At 30.1% G+C, this 21,948-nt stretch overlaps 1 protein-coding gene and 1 non-coding gene across 3 annotated transcripts in view; one reads left to right on the top strand and one right to left on the bottom strand.

Annotated features, from left to right (window-relative positions):
* LOC100570538 (probable G-protein coupled receptor Mth-like 3) overlaps window positions 1-21,600 on the bottom strand; it is a 35,091-nt gene extending 13,491 nt beyond the window's left edge. The window contains exons 1-4 of one of the 2 annotated variants that reach the window (XM_008189591.3): window positions 21,260-21,600; window positions 10,355-10,719; window positions 8,634-9,223; window positions 5,663-6,193 (exon numbers count right to left, since the gene is read on the bottom strand). In XM_008189591.3, the coding sequence (XP_008187813.1) occupies window positions 5,663-6,193; window positions 8,634-9,223; window positions 10,355-10,614 (1,381 nt within the window). In that variant the 5' untranslated portion in view covers window positions 10,615-10,719; window positions 21,260-21,600. The remainder of the gene's footprint in view (window positions 1-5,662; window positions 6,194-8,633; window positions 9,224-10,354; window positions 10,720-21,259) is intronic. The other variant, XM_008189592.3, reaches the window with a different exon arrangement.
* On the top strand, window positions 2,937-3,009 carry TRNAK-CUU. The gene has a single exon. It is a non-coding gene; the product is annotated as a tRNA-Lys (tRNA).
* Window positions 21,601-21,948: the final 348 nt, after the last annotated feature.

The raw sequence follows: 21,948 nt of genomic DNA, 5'->3' as shown, positions 1-21,948 counted from the left end.
AATACAAGGCTCCTAACATATTTTTACAATAGCAGTTGCAAAATAAAAGGAATACATTGTCACAATTTTTATTTATAAGCATTTAAAGTTCAAATTTATACGAAATATGTCAAAATTGCGAAAATTTGCAAGTAATTTAGTGGTTGAAAAATCGTAAAAATTTTTTCTTTTATAACTAAGTTTTTAAAATTTGGTACAAGGTTCTCCATAAGTTTTTCTTTAAAAATAATATATCCTAGACTGACAAATCATCTCCGTTCAGAATCGTTTTTCGTATACAATGATATAATATCATTGGATTCAAATTTAATTCCATCCATTACAGTAACCCACTTGTAACCTACTGTACAGCAGAGCGACATCCACGACTTACCCGCCTTTTTTCGTTATATACCTATTTATTTTGGACGGTGGCGAGATAACATATCTGAGTTACAAGTTTAATAAATTAATAATACGTCATAATATTTAAAATCGCATTGAATTTCAATTACACATGTTAACCATATTGCATTATTATTTAATGAGCATGATAAATTTAATTTTCTATAATTTTCTCCTGTTGGTTTCAAGGTTCATAAATATTAAATATCACCTTAACGTTCTGATACTAAAATTATTACACGGTTATTTTCAATTCCATTTATCAAATTAAAATTATTCTTCAACGTCGCAAGATTTTATGCGTCCATATTATGACTACAAAAATTATATGCTATAAGTCCATTATTATTAGTTTTTGTTATTTCACCACCTAATTCATTTTTAACTCAATTCCTTGTTCTTATTAAACAAATTTAAAACTCTTAATCAATTGTATTTCTGGGCCACAAATTTAAATGTAGTAGGTATTCAAAAAAATATTACTTTTAAAACAGATTCGAATAATAATTATTAGAATGTACATTATTTAACTATAACATAATGATTATTTCGATATAAATAATATAGGTACTGTTCGCGATATTATTTATTATATGATAATAATGAAGGAAATAAATATGAAGGAACATTTTTTTTAAAATAAAATATAAATAATATATGAAAAAAGTGGGCAAGTGGGTGTTGCCCTGCTGTAAAATAGGTTACAAGTAAGTCACTGTAATGTATTGTGTTAAATTTGAATTCAATGATATGATATAATTTTATAATAAAAACGATTCTGAGCGAAGACAGACAGTCAGTCTATGAATTACTAAGTATATTAGTTGATGATATTGTTATGAGTAAAGCAATTTATACAGTGTAGCTTATTACGTGGAACCTTGTTTTAAATTTTCAATCCTTAGCTATAAAAGTTGAATATTTTATACATTATTAAATACAAAATAATTATTAAATTTTGTAAAAATTCGAACTTTAAAAGTTTATAAAAAAAAAATTGTGCATATTTATTTTTAATATTTTTCAACTGCTAAAGTAACAATATATCAGGAGCCTTTAATTAAATTTTCACGCTTTTTGGCCCAACAAGTACAATTTTATTGATATTTGTAGAAAAAAATGTTATGGTTGTATAGAAAATGAGAATATAGAATTCAGATAAATTTTAATTTTTGAATTACAACAAAATAAGAAAATCGCTACATGAGAAATCGAGTAAATATGCAATGTTGTAAAATTACTTCAAACGCTCATAACAATTTAATTTGACTTTCTTGTAGACATTTTTTTTTAACAAACTTTTGAGGAATCTTGTATTCCACTATCGTATCTTAGATTTAAAAACAAAAATGTTTATGAATTTCTGCTCAAAATAAATTGCACATTTTCGTCGTTTTTACGCATTTTTCAAGATGTACCTTCAACTTTAAAATGCTAATAAAAAAAAAATCGTGACTATTGATTTTTAATTTTTTTCAAATATTATTGTAACATTATATTAGGAGTCTTAAATTAAATTTTTAAGATTTTTTACACAACAGATACAATTTTATTAACATTCATAGAAATAAATAAATAAATAAATAACTACAAAAATATCAAACCCAAAATGTCCGTTAACAGTTTAAAATAAATCAAAATTTTTTTTAATTTTATCGTGTATATTAAATGCTAATATAAGCAACCAGTGAAAATTTCATATATTTATAATCATTTGTTTTAGAGTTATATCAAAAACCAAAATTCTCCTTAATTTTTCTTTTTTTTTTCCTTGCGCTTTCGAAAACTACTGAGAATTTTTTTCATTTGATCCTTCAAAGTGCCAACTACATTCACTTTCCTATTAGAAAAGATACTGTTGAAGAAAATCTAATAATTTTTAATGTAAAAAAAAAACACAAACATTATTGTAAAATCGCTTTGCTCAGAATTTAAAATAATATAATTATGTACCTACCTAGTAAAAATTTAAAATATATAGTATAAACTATAATAAATAGGTGGTATCTAATTAGTAATTGTATTATAATAATATGAATACCATAATGTTGGAACGTGTTTATTTGTTAAAAATGCACCTACCCACTACAGTACTACAATACTATGTAGCTATTATTTCTAGGAATAAAGATAAATGTTTAAGCCTAATATAATATTGTTCAGATAAATAAGGCAAATAAACACCCTACCTCAAAATATATACAAAACTAAAACATCAGAAAGTAATGACTAATTATTAATTAAAAAAGTTTTTAATGAGTGATTACTATACTTTCAATACATTCCTAATTACATTACTTTATTAGGTAGATCGATCGTAGATAGGACGAACTTATAACATAATATTTTATAACTTATTTTTATGTTACACAGTTGTAATCGTTTTTTTTGTTTAAAGTTTCTATTAAACTTGCTTATGTGCTTCTTGACGATGTGCAGAACGTCACCCATTTATCATGACCCACTACCTAGTGTACATCTTTGTACACGAAAAATATTAAGATACATGGGCGCTTATCAAAGAAGTATAAAATCTAGTGAAATTTTCGTCGGCCCGGCTAGCTCAGTCGGTAGAGCACGAGACTCTTAATCTCGGGGTCGTGGGTTCGAGCCCCACGTTGGGCGGAATAATTTTTTCTCATTTTCATAATTATAACAACTTATATTATTATGATTATTCAGTTTTATTAATGATCAGATACGCAAATAATTAGGTGACACCGGTTTGTATGTTTTTAATTACCTATTATTTTTATTTTATTTAATAATTAACGTCAATTGGAATATAAAATATAGCGTACATACATTAATTTAAATTATTAAATTATAAAAATGACAGGATAAAGACAATATTATATAATAATAAAAAGGCATATAAATAAAGAATAATAGTTAATTGCAGTCCTAGGTACGAAAGTGTGGGCTGTTGTTAGAACTTGACAACATTTTAATTAATTACATTTTACTTAATTTTTAGTAAAGTTAGTTCGGCAGGCTGGTATGTAAAAAAAGTCTTCGAGTCTGATATTACCAGGTACACGGATGCCTAGTCATTCTAATTTCTAAAAGGTTAGGGGCATCAATTGTTCCATTTATTAGAGATTAAACCCCAAACAAAGCAACAACTAGAGATGTTAGTAGAGTAAACGATTTAAACTTGAGTAAATCACTCAGATCCGTACGAATGGCTTGGTCAGAACAAAATATACCTTTTTTATTATTAATAATATACATTTTATTTAGAATTTCCGCCAAATAGTTTTACGATATACTATTATAATAGCTACAGTGCTACATGACATAGTGTATAGTATATTTTGTACCCATATTACAATTTATAAGTATTAATAAAATAATATGACGTTATTATATTATGCATTTATGCCGAGTGCCCAAGTGATACTGTGATATTATATCATGAGCTGTTAGTACCCTCTTATGGGTTTTTATTTTTGTTTATAATTTACGTATACTGTTACTTATACTGCCACCTCAGTACACAAGTCGACAGTCAACATTATAGTTTTGAAAATTAATTTGCATTATTATCAAATATTATAGATGCATATTAAAATAGGTATCCAAATTTCTTATTTAAATACTTTTATACTTCCGTCAGTAATTAATATATTAATATTCATGGGCAGGTAAATAATCGTATTTCAATATTTAATAATTTTATAGTTTCATATAAGTCCGTGAAAGATAGCATTTCCAGGAATTCTACGGTGAGTTTCTTAATATTATAATATTATACAAAATTAATTGATATACTTAATTCTTATATTCACATATTAATACAATTTATAAATTTGTAACCTAGGCGTTAACACAAAATAATTATTTGTAAATATATATATATAGGTAGTGTACAAGGTGTTCACCATTTGAATCGATTTTTCGATCAAATTTGAATCGAAATAATGGAAAAACATATAGTTTATTCACACATTAAAAAAAAAATTTAATATAAATATTATACCTATATCTTATTTAGAGTTAAGTAAAAAAAAATATTAGTCTAAATTATCTTTACACCAAGTATATATTTTATTTTATTTTTATTTTAAACCTACGGCTTTGTTTATTGCAATAAGCAAAGGTCAGATATTTATCAGTAGAGTAAATAATATGGAGAACGGTTACAGACAGTGATATGATATTTTAATCTTTAAATAAGGTAAATATTTAAACATAAATTCAATCAGTCAGGGTATTCATTTCTTAAATCAAATTTTTTAATATTTCTTATTTTATTTTATTATATTAATCGTCAATAAGAAAAATATAAATCATTACATTTATAAAGTAGAGTACAACATTTCAATATTCATTGATTTTTATATAATTTGAAATTAAATTTTATAAAGAAGTAAATTTTTGTATATCAAGTATAAAGTAGTTGAAGCGTATTGTAAACGAGATGACTGTCTAACTTGAAGACGGATATTTCGAAAAAACAAAACAAATAACGTTTATATACGCTGTGTGTAAAACGAAAAGTCTCCGTATAACCAAATATTTGTTAATCTTCGTTTTGTATGGCTGTATACTAAATACTAAATCACGTTCGTATACGAATATAGCGCGTACAAAGTACAAACGAAAAAAAATATTTTCTAAATAAAATATCTAACAAGGTATAGTTACACTCTCACATTAACACACACATGCGCACGCACCCTCGCACACACAAAAGAAGACCCGTTTTAAAATCCTGTCTTCAGGTATATCGGCGCCGAAGAGATTTAAGATAAAAAAAACTCGTAAACCCATGACACGAGGGTCGTCGCCAGTCTGCCGTCACCTGCCTATAGGCTATATTAAATACATTTGTATATAGCAATGGACGTTTCAAAGAAACATTAATGTAACATAAAAAAAAAATCCATTTACCCTAACCCCTCGTTGAACACGAACATGCATTTATATATAAATCTTGCCAAGTCGTGTTAAATATCATAAGTAATATGGGATTTAGGTTCAAGGTGACTGAATTCATTACATGAAATTGTACTTTGTAGTGGCGCACAAGATATATTTTTCAGGTGTAGCAAGAAATAATTTTTAACTTTTGTTTATAAATCAAATATTAAATTGACATAATTTTTTTCCATAATATTATCAATTATTATTGTAAGGTGAGGTTTTTACTGCACGTTTAAGTGTATATCTGAGCATTATTTTGAGCATTTAATTGCAAACATATTCAAACGTTTCTTAGAACACGAAATAACTAGCCCTGCAGATTATATAAGTAACGACAACCATAATTTACCGGCAATGACGCATGCGCAGTTGTTGAACATTCGGCGGACGAGCGTGGTGGCTGCGAGCGTGGCGTATGACACGAACAAGCAGACGGTGTGCGCCATCAGGTTGCCCGAGTGGACGGTAACGCGGAGCTCGGGCAGCACAGCGTATATGAGCAGCGTGGCGGCCAGGAAAATCGTGCCGACCACGAAATAGGTACCGTAAAGTATCTCGCGGAACTTGAGCGGTCCGGCGGCGTCCGCGACACCGGCGGCCAGTCGGCAGGCGATCATCACACCCGCGTACGTGGGCGGCGACGTCTTTGTACCGGTCTGCATCGCGTCCACGCAGTAGTCGTCGCGCTCGATGGGCAACAGGCCGCCGTCCACCTGCACGCGGCCGTCCGGCAGCAGACCGTAGCTCGCTAGCTTTTTCGGTATCCCGGTATCCTGTTTTTTTGCGTCCCCGCTTTCCTTTATCGTGTCCGCAGCAAGCAGGTACCAACCACGGGAACCGCAGTTCGGCGGCTTCAAGCCGAAGAAGTAGAGGTCCTTACCTGCGGATGAGATAAGTGCGTTACACGTTTTGCGTACATGGACGGGACCATTTTCCCCCAAAAATGAGATAAGCACCGTTATTCTCTATGATTAAATCTGAATTTCGTCCAAATTTAGATTTTTTTGGTTACAGCATGAAATACTTCTGAGAAAACTCGTTTTAAATTGACAATTCATATATATAAAAATTTAACACTTTATACATATTTGACTACAGAATAATTTTATAATTTTGAACTTTAAAATATGCTTGTTATAAAACAAAGGGTCATCTAGCTCTTTGTTAAATACATTTTTTGATGGAAGGAATACCGTGCGAACTTTAAATGTTGGCATGCTCATTTCTGTATTCATAGCTTATTAAGTAATCAAAAAATTAAAATTCAAAAATAGTTGAATTCGTAGTTAGTTGGTAATTTTATGTATTTTAATTTTGGTGATGGGGACGAGAGTAATACGAATAAGATAAAATATATTTTGTAGACCAGATTACCAAAATGCATATAATATTATGTACCTACTATCAAAATGTTATGTTTACAATGTGTTCCATAAATCGAGTGTTCATTAATATTCATAAATATTCATTTTGATATTTTTCAAAATGTATCTATAAATAATTTGTGCCATTAAATTGAAATTTGTATTGACTACAGTTAAAAATACTGCATTTAAATAATTCTAAATTAATAAATAAATAATTAATAAATTAAATAAATAATAAATAATTAAAATCTATATATTATGTAGATGTGTCAAATATCACAAAGATATTTTGACTGGTGTAGGACTTGCACAGTATGAGTGTAGTCAATTTGCACCAAAATTAATCCTAAATATATACAACATATTATTATGTAATTTACACCAAATGATTTAAACTGTGTTCGTAATTTGCACCGAAAATAAATTGTAATCTATTATTCTTTCGATAGTACCTACGTAGAAGTTTCGATATTAGAGTAAAATATATTGAGATATGAGAAGCTTAACACACAGAATATGCTGTTTATAGATTTTGAATGGTTATTTAATTTACCTATTTACACCGGTCCACGGTACGTCAGTATTAACGTCTTAAAATCACAATAAAAACAACCTATATATAACAACAATATAATATGACAAACATAATATTATAATAATTGCATTGTTTTAGGTAAAAAATTATTTAAATCTATTCAAATAGCCATTATAATTTTCTTTACAACATAATATATAAATTAAAGTAAAACTGTATACATATTTGTAAAACTCTTCAAACATTTAAGAACCATTAAAACATTTTTTGACAACGTAATATGGTAATGGTATATTATACTAAAAACAAAAAATAATAACCTGTCATTATTACATTTAGGATTTGGACAACATTATACTAATTGTATAAATAAAAATATATATTTAAAAAATATAAAAAGGCATGAAAGTAATGAAGTAAATATCAATCAAATTATGTAGGTGCTATAGAAAAACAGCTCTATAAAACGAGTGTATATTAATGAATTCATTTAGAATAATTAATGAGTTCTTTAGTATTTGAATATTGTAAAAATAAACAACTATTGATAAAAAACAAAAAAAACAATATAATAGTATGGCCAGCTAAAATTGTCTTTCATACCACTGTGGGTCAACAAGGTTACCAACGAATAATCAAATCACTCGACAATCAAATACTCGATAATCGAATACATAGATAATCATTTAGTGCAAATTACAAACACTATTTTTGGCTACGCAGCAGTGATGCAAATTACATAATATCTTTATCTCGGTGCAAATTACAAATTCTCTACAGTAGAACTTTCGAACTAATATCCATAGTTTATCCAAACTAACTGGGACCGTATACCTAGTTAGAAAACCCAAAAATTCGGATACTGGACATTTCAACATATGTAAATACATATATTGATATTTATTATATATTATATGTCCATTGTTCATATCACAAAAATCATACATAACATTATACCATATAATATATAATTATTATTATTATTGAAGATATATATAATATAGACTATAGGTAGATTTAAGATTATTATATTATACGAGCACCATAAGTGCTTTCACAAGTTACGTTCGGATATGTAAATTATTGCAGTCCAGAGGGTTCGTATAACGAAGGTTCGGATATACTTTACCGTATAACATAGTGCATAGGTACATAATATTATTTATATGCATGACAAAAGCTATTTCTACCCTTTCGCGCATTTCGTTTGTATAACAACAAGAACACCATTATAATATTATACGTTTAATAGAGTATTAAAATACTAATATTTTCGTTATTATATAGTCATCGCCACGAAAATTGGCTTACCTACTTAAATGTTTGCACCGCTATAAAAAAAAAAAACAAACAAAATAACTCAAATGGTGCCACAGTAATAGTGTAATATGGACAATACGACTAAGGGAGACACTCACGCCGTAGTTCCGTCCCGTTGGCGAGTTTCATTTGTATGGCGGCAGTGGCGTTGTCCACGGACTGCATTTTCCGGCACCCGATGACGTCGCTCTTGTTGTTCTTCTGGTACACGAGCATAAGACCTTTGCCACAGCACTTCGGCACGCACGTCATCCTCGTGCACGGCCGGCACACCAGCGCCACGTACGTGTACGTGACGTGCGTTTCGGGGGCGGCGGTGGACGAGTTGCTCAAGCGGCTCCTGTCCTTGACGGTCGTCGTCGTAGCGGCAGTGGTCGTGGTCGATGTGGTCGTCTTGTGGCTGTTATTGTTGTTGGGCGTGATGCTGTCCACCAGTGACACTCGGTCGATGCAGTACTCGGTGCTAGTGAACGTCAGCCGCTCGTAGGCGCCGGCCGACCGGTTCTCCTGTCCGAACATGACCAGCCGCCCGTCGTCCAGCACTGCCACGTCGTCGTCGATGACAGTCATCTCCCGGGAGGCCATTTCGCAAGGCATGGTGCCGTCCGTGTCGAATGACCCGTCGTCCGGTTCGAACTTCTCCGACAGATTTGAGGCCTGCAGGAACTCCATGTAGGGCGGTATCCACCTGCGGAGGCATATATACAAATCGGACGTGAGTTTTCAGTTTTCAATATATAGTCAAACTAATCCAAAATATAGAATATTCGAATTATATACTGTACCAAATATAAACCTAACCTAAAATTATGACCTAACCTACTTGGCAATTCGGAATACATATTATGCAATATTGTGTTCCGCCGACATTGTTGACCACGCATCAAAACCTAACTCGTCGAGTTACCATCCACTTACGTTAATGATTACTGTTTACCAAAGTACACAATACAAGATAAAACTATTTCGTATATATATTTTAGCTTTAACGACTAGGGTAATAAAGAGTTTCTGATCGGTAGAAGATATAAACGTCAAAATGAGATAAGAAAAAATAAGTTGTATCGCACGAAAGCGCCAAAATTATAGGTACCTGTGTGTCACAGTTAATAGATATTAAATAACAAATATTAAACTTAGGACTATATATTATTATATTTTAACAATTTATTTATCGACAATTTTTTATAAAATCAAAAAATCAACTGATTTATTCAGACTATATTTATTTGTATGTAAATAATATTCTAACAATTTACTATTGAAAATTTTTTAAAATATCGAAAAAATCAACCGATTTATTAAAATTAAAATTAATTGATTTCAATTATATTTATTGACAATTTTTTGTAAGATCGACATTTTTAAATAACTACTTATATGTAAAATATTAATTTTGGCACAAATGATGTGTCATTTTTGCACCTTTGGCGCTTTTGTCATATGTTGGGTATAACAGGTATATAGTATTAGATTGGCGCCATGTCCTACACATTTTGACGCAAAACATATTTAGTTTTTGTACCTTTGGCGCTTATGTCATATAGACACTGCTGATGTAGACAGAAATACTATAAGAGAGCGAAGTCTCCGGGTCTCCGGGACACTTTTTTTTACATTTTTTCCACTCGAAATTGTTAACTTGGCAGGTGGTCGAGCAAAAGATAAGTTTTCAAATAAATTTGTTTCGGACAAAAATCGAGTAAACAACCTAATTTGTCTATAGTTAAACATTTTAAATCCACTTAAGTCAGTGTTAATATTGCTTACACAACGCATGATAAAAAATATTTCGTATACTTATTCAAGCATTACCGACCATGGTATAGAGCTGCTGTTAGAGACGGACAACGCGAAGTCTTCTGGTATGGTGGTCGCGGCCGAGTCGTCCGACGACGACCAAGCGTAAGACTCGCGCTGGTTCTGGTCATTGGTTACGAAACCCGTGCACGAGAACGTGTCGATCGCCAATATCATGTCCCTGGGACAGCATTTCATCACCTTGGCACCGACGATGATAGCTGCCGACCAGCACACCCACGCTACAAACCATACAGTCACGTACGCTCGTGCCATCATTACACTATGGCGACGATATAGATCCGAACCGAAAATAGCGGATCGCGTTGGTGCGGTTGCTGTCGACCACTCCCACGCCCTTTTGCTGCCGCTGCACCATAATTACTGAAAAACAAAAATGCTTAAGTAAAAAAAAATTCAAATTAATCCCAGGAGGCCACGTCAAAAAAAAATTATTATTTTTCATCATTGCTTTGAATAAATCCTTAACGTTTTATAAGACAGATAAAAACTTGAAATTGTACGTACAATATAGCGACAGGTCGACAATATACTAACACGATTATAACATAAAAATACAATTTAAAATATTATAATAGAAATAATAAGAAATATTTATGCTTTTTCCAAAAATAGATCATACATAATAATAGACTAACACAATAAATAATGGGGTAATACATCGAGATACAGTGAAATATCGATCATAAATTTCGAAATTCTAGATTAAAACTGCTTAAAACTGCTCAAAACTGCTTAAAACGCTCACGTGGCTGGGTGATACATTTTGGTGATTTCCTAGCTCAAAGACAATCAGTATTCATCTCATTTTATTGAAATTACAATAAATACCTACAAATAAAATATATACAATTATTGATTATTTGATTTAAGTTAGTACAAGGTATAATAAATAATAATAAGGAAAAAAATTGGACAAGTAGGTAATCTGCATATAATCCACTCTGCTGTACAGTAGTTGTTGAGCGCATACATAATGAGACAATGAGTATATCATGAGGTCACTATAAATGGATGTGTTAAATTTGAATACAATAATAAATTATTGCACTCGAAAAACGATTACTTATAAGCGGAAACCGTCTGTCTACCAATATTGACAATACTTAATTTAATTTTTTTTTTTTTTTTTTTGACGCAGTGGTCTTTGTATATACTTTATTATGTATTTATTATTGATACCATAGTAATTAATTTCACTATGAGTAATACGGTAGACTGAATTATTATATTCCCAAAACATCTCATTTACATTAATAATTAAAATAGTAAGGGCCAGTTGTACCATCTCTGATTAAAGTTAACCGGAGTTTAATCGGCCGAATGTGCCCGGTTAAATATTTGTTATCAGCTGATTAAGCTTAATCGAAGTTTAACCGTAGACGGTACAACTGACCCTAAATTAATTGAGTAATAATTTATTATTAATTATATCATATATTATTTTTAACATAAAATTATCATGGAATAAATAGACAAGAACTTAAAATTAATTTAAATATTTTGAAAATTTCATTGTATACAGGGTGTAACAGGAAGACCTGACAGATGAAATAACTTTCATTCTAATCATTATTTTTTAGTTATTTTTTTCATTTATAATTTATATAAATTCAAAATAAATAAATTGTGGAGCTGATTATAAGAACAATTTTGATGATAAAAACATTTATCTAAGTCTCTAAGTCAAGTAGTTTATTTTTTAGAATTTTTTTAAATACCTATCTATATTTTTTTGATCAAACTAATGTGGAACGTAATAAGTTTTATCAAAATATAATTTTTGGGAATTAGTTTATTTTTTAAATCATTTCATATAATTTTAACTACTTTTGTCAAACGTTTTAGTAGCATTATTTTTTTTGTCAGGTTTCCTGTTATATCCTGTATAATAAAATATAATAATATAGGTGTCAAATTCTCGTGAAACATTTTTGAATTATTACAACTTAGGTCGTTAAAGAATCATCATTCTTTATTTAAATATTACATCAACATTTTTACTTCAAAGGTCTATAAAAATAAAATCATAACTTATATTTTTAAGTTTTAATAAGTATGAAGAACTTAGAACCTTGTATTCAATGTTCATGAGCTAAAAAAATGGACATCTAATAACATTTTAACTACAAAATAATTTACAAATATTCGTGATTTTATTTAAATGTGAACTTCAAAAACTTAAAAAAATCGTGCTTAATGCCTATGTATTTTTAAATTGCTAAAAGAACAGCTTATTCGGGATCTTATACCAAATGTTTAAGCTTTTAGACTGATTAAAAAATCGTTGTCTGTGAATTAGGAATTTTTATAAAACCATTAAAAACCAGTTTTTTTGGTCAACAATTCAGGTGTCTGGGAATAATAGGCGTGACGGCAAACTGCAAGACATAAATCTAAACTGTATACAGCCTTCCGACGGGTAATGACTATCAAGTATTTTAAAATCAAATATTTTTTTGAAATAATCCCTAACCCATAGAACTTAATACAAAATAATCATTAATCATATATGTAGTAGGTACCTATACCTAAGTGCTCATATTCAAATTGTTCGACTAACAATAAAATAATTAAAATCTATTGAGGAAAAATCGTTATTTTTCATTTATACGTTTTTTTAATTATTACTATGTATTTAGGATAATTTAATTTGCTAAAGAACCACTTATGGAAAACCTTATATTATAATTTTAAACTATTTCACCAACAACTGTATCCGATTAACACGAAAATAATTTGACTACTTCAAAAATTATATTAACTGCCTAAAAAGAACCAAAATATTTTTAAAATGAAATAAATTATACAATATTCTTGTAAATAGAATCTGACCGTCTCCGTTCAAAATCGTTTTTGGTGTGTAAGTACAACAATTTAACTCATCCATTACAGTGATTTACTCACTGGAAGTATATTATACCTACCTACAATACAGCCGAGCCAGTTCACCGTTTTATATAATATATAATATGCATGTTATGGATTACAAAAGTAATTTTGACGCGTAGGTATTCGAATCATTACTATTGACGCAGAGGGTATTGTAATTTATTTTTTACAATTTACATCTGGTTTCGATTATAATTATGTCAATTATTTTGAATATAAAACAACCAACGAGCCGTATCAACTTTACTATAACAAATAACAAATGCACACTGCAAAACATGACATGCATATTATATCATAGATTATGCAATATGCAATTCTCCCAGGACTTGATGCGTCGCAATACATATTTCTAATAAATTATAAATATTAACAGGTTATTGTTGTAAATTGTAATAAATTAGGATGCCCGTGTAGTGAGTATACCAACCTTATCGCACCATAACAATGTTAAATAAATGTAAATTTGTTCATATTGTACCATACTCCACAGTGATATTATTTTATGTTGATATTATAAATTATAATTTACAATGTATTATTATATAGATAGATACATATTATGTTATTATTAATACATTGACAGGGGAAAAGTGTAACTATAATATGAATATTCAACTTCAAAGTAATTTCCGATAAAATATTATCGAATTACCAAATGCATGTTGTTACCATAATACTTTCTATGGCTCTATGCACATATTATAGATAGGTTAGAGGTTGGTAACCAAAACCAACTAATACGAGACTCGTTATACAAATACAAAATATATATATATTAGCTGAGCTAAAAACCACGTCGGTAAAATTGTTACAATTGGCTAAATTTTGCAGGTTAAACGATACATATCGAATATGGCGTGTCGTAATCATCTTATACTTTAATGCGGACTAATTAGTTCATTTATAATTCATGTACCTATACAATTATATATATATATATATATATATTAGGTATATACACAACACGAGCACGTTGTGAAATACGAATTCTCTCTGAGACTCAGTCGTACATTAAAAAAAAAAATCAGCTAATATATAGTAATATAGTGTGGTTTATACGGTATATGGTTTTGAGAAAAAAAAATCGAAAAAAAAAAAACAATATCGATAACCTATGCATGCGTGTCAGTATAAAACATATATATACATGCCCGATGAATACCTATATTTATTATTTTTAAAGGCATTAATTTTATCCAAACGGATGGAACAACCATTTGAAACATGACTGCATTAATTATAAATAAAAGTTTTTAAAATGTTTTAATTAAACCGAAATCAAGAACCAATTTTAATATGTAATGATTAGTACTAATGTTCCTATATTAATTCAATGTGTCTGTATAAAATAAAAAAGTATTGATTTTGGAATTTGGTACTCTCATATTATTTATCTCCGTTTGGTTGTATAATCCTGAATATACCATATACATGATACATATAATGTTCGATTTTACTTTTAGAAAAATATAATATATCGCAGGGGTCACCGACTAATTTCTACAGGGGTCCGTTTTGAAACTTACCAGACTTCCCACGGTTCAAAACATATTTAAATACCCAACGAGTTTTTTCACACATTAACAATTAATCACAATCATACTAAATCGTAATAAACGTACTTTGGAAATTCTTAAGGCTCAATCAAACAGAGAGCAGGCTGCCATGGTTTACGGGTTTTTTAGACATACGATAACGCATCGGCAGTAGCGTCTAACGTTAGGTACCTATCAGTCAACTTTTCAAAATTATTTTTTGTTCCTATGGGCTTTCAACGTAACCCTCGTTGAAGGAGACACGTATATAGGTAATATATATAATATTATGTAAACCACACTCACAATATCGGAAAATTTTTTATTTGTCATTTTATTATAAAATTGTAATGTAAAAACTATAATATGCATTTCATAATAATTACGCAGCCATTGCAGGGTCCGTAAAAAATGTGTCTGCGGTCCAGATGCGGACCGAGGTCCACTATTTGGTGACCCCTGATAATACATCGTATAATAAAAAAAATAATAATAGGAATTCGTTGAAAAAAAAACGAACAACGGAATTATTAATAATCGAACGCTTAATATTTTATATTTATGAATGTAAATTATTATTCAAAAAATAATTTGGCTGATAAACAAATAAAATGAATCTTATCTATAAGACAACACATACATCTATATTATAACAGTTAACACAATTTAATATGTTAACAATATATTATTCCGAAAATCAAAGTACAAATCCGTCCATTATTATAGAATCAGTTCGAGTCATTGGAAACAATTATTCATTTTTTTTATCTGGTTTGATTATCTGAGAATAACGGCATAATAATATAATAGTAATATAGTATTTAAATTAAGTTTGATTAATACAGCTACTAGCAGAAATACAATTATTAGTGATCGGAATATAAATTGTGTTGAAAATGATAATATTGTATGATGAGAATGAGATCGCCAATGAATTTAATTATTATTTTTGTAATATAGGTAGAAATATTTGTGATAGACAAAATAATTGAAAATGAATTCTTATAAAATCTGATCACGAAGACTTCAATTAAAGTTCTTACATTCTTTATTTTATATTTTTATCTCCCTGTTCACCTAAAGAAATTATAAATTATATAAATAATCAAAAAAAATGAACAACTTTTTATGAACTTAATTTATCAAATAATGAATAAAGTGTTTAAAATGACAGTCACTAATATTTCATTACCTCTCTCGGTCTAGTGTCCATAAGTGTGCTGCAGTGTCGTTATTTCATACAAACATAATATAATAATAAAATATATTTTGATATTTATAACAACGTGGGTAGTTTGCAATGAAAATACGGAACAAGAATTCTTCTGTCGAAAGTTGTACGTCTTCACTGTGGGATCTAGGACAATTGGTCCCAGCGAAAAAACGCCGCATTGTGGCTTAAAAGTTAAAATAAAAAATATTTTTTTAGCATAATTAGTACTGTAATGCTAGTAGTGTTATACTTTATAACCCATCAAAATTCGTATATCTATTGACTATCATGATACCTATTCAAAATGTGCAGATTACTATCAAATATATTTCAACCATAATTAAACTAAAACTGATACACTGTGCTTGTAAGTAATATTTAGTAAAATATTACCAAAAAATGTTGACTGTCTCAAGGAAAAATATTGGCCGGGGATAAAATTATGACGGGGACCGAATGTCCGTATACCCACACAGTGGCGTCATTTCAGTTTTTGAGAGTGGAGGGCAAAATGTTTGACCGGCACATAATAAAACTGAAAAAAACGGCTCTCTAACAATTACATTACATCACAAATCACAATTGCATTTTTATCTCAATATAAATAGGCTTCTTACATAATTTTATACTTATACTAGTTACTTTATCACGATTATCTGAAATAACCGTGGTTACTATCATAGGCATAATTACTGTTACTATTTAGCGGTAAATAGGTATAGAAAAATGTATTTAATTTAAATTTACACATTTTTAAAATATATATAATATTATGGAACTTAAACAACACTGAAATTAAATTTTGATCAAAATAATAATAGTAATTAGTATGAATAATAGGTATTTTTGTTTATTACGTATTATTGCATTAATATGTCACATATTGACATATGAGTTATACATTATAATATAATATGAGTTCAAATAAATGAGCGATGAGTTATATAAAAAAGGTTTTTGTGCCATCCGCTGTGAAAATAACCTAAACAAGAAAACTCTCAGACATTTAATAAAATAAAATTCATTATTATAGTTATATTAATTTAAGCCACACTAATGTTTAGACAATTTATGTTTTTATAACGCAACTCTATTTGATATTATTTAACCGATTTGATTGTTTTTATAATTATTTATTACGTATTGTCTTATTATTTTAACGTAGGTATGTATAATATTGAAATCGTTATATTTTGCTCCAAAAAAACAGTTCAAATATAACGTATTATTGACTATTTTCTATGTACATACCTAGTTGATAAGTAACTCGATAATTTTTAGGTTCACAAATCACAATAATTGTGAATGCTTATTGAAGCAATAAAATGGATCATAAGCTTGTACCAAGAATCACACTAAGCTACGCAGATGGTTAGTTATTTCAAAAAAGGACCATTAAAGTATTTTCAAGTAAAATGACAAAGAAATGTGTGACGAATCCAGCACAATAGATATCGTTCGTTCTATCCCCCGAAGATGGTTCTCCCAAATATAAAAATGTACCTTTTATAATATATATGTGCTCCTCAGTAGGGTGCGCCTGTCACTTCCATTTTGGCCATAATAATTTATGACATTTCGTAGTGGTAGATACAATCTTGAAAATTCTACAGCTGGTTATTTTTATTCGGCCATTCAAAATTATTTTTAAAGAAATTACGACGCATTTCAAGAGATATATTTTTCTTACATTTACTATTTTAGACTTATTTTTATGCATGTATTATAAGCACGAAATTGAAATTTTATGGTCTGAACATCACGGAATTTACCACAGTTTATTTTTGTAAAAATCAATACCATCGATCGAAATTGTGTTGCTAAAATATTAACTTAGCACTCATCAAAATAAAAAAATAACAATAATAATAAACAAATTCGTTCGATATTTTTGACAAATATTTTGTATACCTATCATCGATTCACGTTCGCTGAACAAGGTCGATATGTGTTATCCTGCACTGATCCTGATGCCAAATATGGGCATGACTAGGAAATAGGAGGACTTTGACGGTAGGCAGACTCCCTCAAACTACTCGGAGAAATACATTTTATAGATTCCCAAAACAAAAATGAATTTTATTTTATTTACATATATATTATATAAGTATGTCATATATATAATTGTATCTACATTCGCATATTATACCATATTATCATACATTAATATATATTTATAATCATCACATCGTGTTTCGTGAACCTATCTACGAGTTCATAAGATACAGTTTTGCTCTGTAGTTCGCACGATTACCTATACATTGATATTATTATTTGTTATCTGTTATCGCCAAAGACTATGCACGTGCGTCTACAAGAATGCGAGTACCTATAGGTAGGTACTTATATTCAACTACCTATAAACTGTAACCTATGTATCTCATATACATATGTATATTCAATTAAACATTAATTATACATAACATATTATTATAATAAACTAGACCCCGGTCGCATGTGTGAGTGTGTGAGCGTGCATGGGCGCGTACATTCAAATTCACGGTCATACGAATACCGTTGGACATAAGACATTTATTGTTATTTGTTACGAATGTAATTTATTCGACGTGTATGTCTATAGGCTTTTCGAGCGGGCGGCTGCCGCGGAATAACAAACAGCGCCTTAGTGGATTTACCTAGTTTTGTTTGTTTTTTCACTCAGTATACACCTATATATATATAATACACACACATACACCTATATATAATACAAACACATACACCTATATATAATACACAAACATACACACATATATAACCACTGTCCGGTTGAATACGATCATTAATTTGCACGACCGTACGCGCATAATATACGCTTGTACAAGCACAATAGTGACGTAATCCGTAAAACGTTTGACACACGCGAAATCCGAGTCAAATTTCGCGGCGGATAAACGGGCGCAACGCCTCCGCCTCAATAGACGTAGCGAAGCTGGATTTATATTCCGATCACAAAATGCTGCAATTTCCGGACACCGAGGTGAGGCGTCGCTGACCGTTGTAAAGTACCTATCAGCTTACGCCGCTGCAGAATATGACGAAAAGTCCCCCCCCCTCCCCCCGATCGGATGATAATAATATATCAGTAGGGCCAGTTTTTCCTTACATAATCTTATATAGGTATAATGGTATAACAGGCAGATGAACATTTTCCAATTATTGAGACAAAATTTGATAAAAATAAAAAATAAATTATAATTCGATAACTTGTTATGTGTTTATTACAGGTCGGTAGGCACGTCTTGAAAACTAAATTAAATGTCCTCATTATTTATTTCCATAAACATTTTCTAAGATATATCAATCAATGATTTAAAAGAATCTTCTTTGAACACTCCTTAAAAACCAGTATCGTGTGATTCAAGTTCAAGAAGAGGTCCATTAAAAAAGTGATCGCTTTGAAATATGGTTCTAAATGTTTATCGTTAAAAATAAACTATGTAAAATAGACATGTATAAAATAAAAAAAAAACAATTTAACAGAAAAAAACTTTAATTATACGCCACCATGCTTTATTTAATATAATTGGATTAGAATATTAATACTTAAATCGGAGTAGGCATAGATACCTATATAAACTAATTATTCTAGTTATGATAAGTCTTGTGTAACAATACAAGCTGCAATGCTGCATAAACAGGTGTGAAACGAAAACGTACTGAACTAGTCAAACGTGTGTATTACAATATTTGTATGTAAAGTACATGCCTACCTACTCGTTTTGCGTTAATTCTTCTCGAAAAGACGAAGAACACAATAATTAAGCATACTCCCAACCCGTCTAGGTTCGTTTTTTATAAGGTATGTCAGTTTTTGTTAAAAATGTTCACACTAACAATAGAATTATTTTATAATAACCGGAAAATCATTATTTCTGTGAAAATTCTTCTATACCTACCTATATTTAATTCGAAAACTAACGCGACATTCGTAACCAGATATTATGCGTGTGGACGTGTGGTATACTAGTGGTATCCAATATTTCAATATTATTAGCAACGATTCGAAAGAGCAAATTTTTAATTAAAAAGTAAAAACTCAGACAGTCAGGCCGTGTTATATGAGTAGATTTTATAATTATTATTCTCTACAGTTATCCGAAATAAGTTATAAGTATCTATATGTATGATATTATGCTAAAGGTGTCGGTACAGTATACTTAAACGTATGATAATTGTGTAGCAGTTAACGGTAGAGCATTACATAATAAAGTTTATTTTCGTAAACTTGACGAATTGCGTCGAGGTTAAAAAAAAGCTGAACATTAAATAGTATAAAAAGTAAAATCACTAGAGTAATCTTGAATTTTCAGTTGCACGTTGCGCGGTTAATAAAACGAATCTATAATACACGGGTGTCTAGATACCACGGTACTAAATAATATATATATAGGTATATAATATTGTAATAATAAAATATTGTAGGCTGTAGTAACTATTAGGTATGTACCTCTGTTCTTCATGATAAACCGGTTATATAAATAGTAAATACATGAAACCACTTAAATTAATAGGTAGTCAAAAGTCGTATCATGTGAAATAAACAATTTGTGATTAGGTCACATTTTATACCGACAGGGAAATAATACGATGTGTAACCAAATGTACAATATGTACACGGTCAAGGAGCTAATCTTGAAAATAGATTTAGTAAGCTGCATATTTAACAGAGGTAATAAGGTCACGATATAATATGAATTGTTCAGGGTCGGTAACTGAAAACACAAAGTAAACACAATGTATTATAATTAAATACAAAATTATCGTCCAAAACAATGTAAATTTATAAAAATAAAAATGTTTGATGAAAAGATCTTAAATAATACACAGTCACTCGTAAATAAAACAATATGATAATCCTAATGTAATATTATATTATACTACGTATATGATTCATTATCAAACAGTATGTTATACCCAATATAGATAGTAAATTAAAAAAGTATCAAATTTATTAATCATTAGCACGGTGATTGTGTAATTACAATATTATTATGCCACTACTCCTACGAATCATTATCTAGCTACCAACTAGTAAAACTTTACTACCTACGAAATACAATAATTATCAACCACACAGAAAATCACGAATCGATTTCGAACATAATATTATAATAATATCTCGTTCGCAATCGAAGACCACGAATAACCGGATCACGTCATTATTGTACCTTAGCTAAAGTTTATATTTTAACACACACAATTATTATATTATAATGTTCATTACTGGTATATTATAAGGTAATGTTATTGTTACTACTACCTTGTGCGCGAAACAGAATGGTTATCGCGAGCTGTTCGTCGCCGGCGATTTACTCATTCGTCGACAGTCGGCGAAGGGGTCGCGCGTTAACGATAATATTATTATTATTTTTGCGATAGAAATTATTTATTATGATAACAGTCGTGTGCGCTAATCACTGGTTCGGACTGTGTTTTCTAGGCAGAACCGACGGTGCTAGTAAACGATAGTGTTATTATTTTTTTTTTTAACATCATAATATAAAACGCCGAAAGTGTTCTCTCTGCGGTTGATGCCAAACACCGGCGCCGATCGTCGTCGGATCACTGACGCGGCCGTGACTGGCGAATTCGCCTCCCGATACCGCGTCCGTTTAAACTTAACCAGGCCCCGCCTACCGGTCCAGATAGAACTTAAGACCAGCGACGGATGGTAGTATCGTATAGTTATCGTTACGTTGTCACGTTTAAATATGATAGTAATAATATTATCGAAGGTATAATTATTGTTATTTTTATACCCATCTTCACACTCATCGTCCCGACGTCGGGCTTGTATACCTTGGTAGTATCTGTACGACGCAATCTCTTTGGTTCGCGGTGTTGTTTGCGGCTGGTCAGTTCTCGATTGCAGATTTCGAGTTGGATCACGCAACATCGATAGGAGTGGTTTTAGTGCACAGACAATGTGATTTCGATAACTTATCC

The sequence above is a fragment of the Acyrthosiphon pisum genome, chromosome A3, assembly GCF_005508785.2.
Source record: "Acyrthosiphon pisum isolate AL4f chromosome A3, pea_aphid_22Mar2018_4r6ur, whole genome shotgun sequence".
Taxonomy (NCBI): domain Eukaryota; kingdom Metazoa; phylum Arthropoda; class Insecta; order Hemiptera; family Aphididae; genus Acyrthosiphon; species Acyrthosiphon pisum.
The sequence above is the reverse complement of the archived record's forward strand: the minus strand, read 5'-3'. Positions and strand labels throughout refer to the sequence as shown.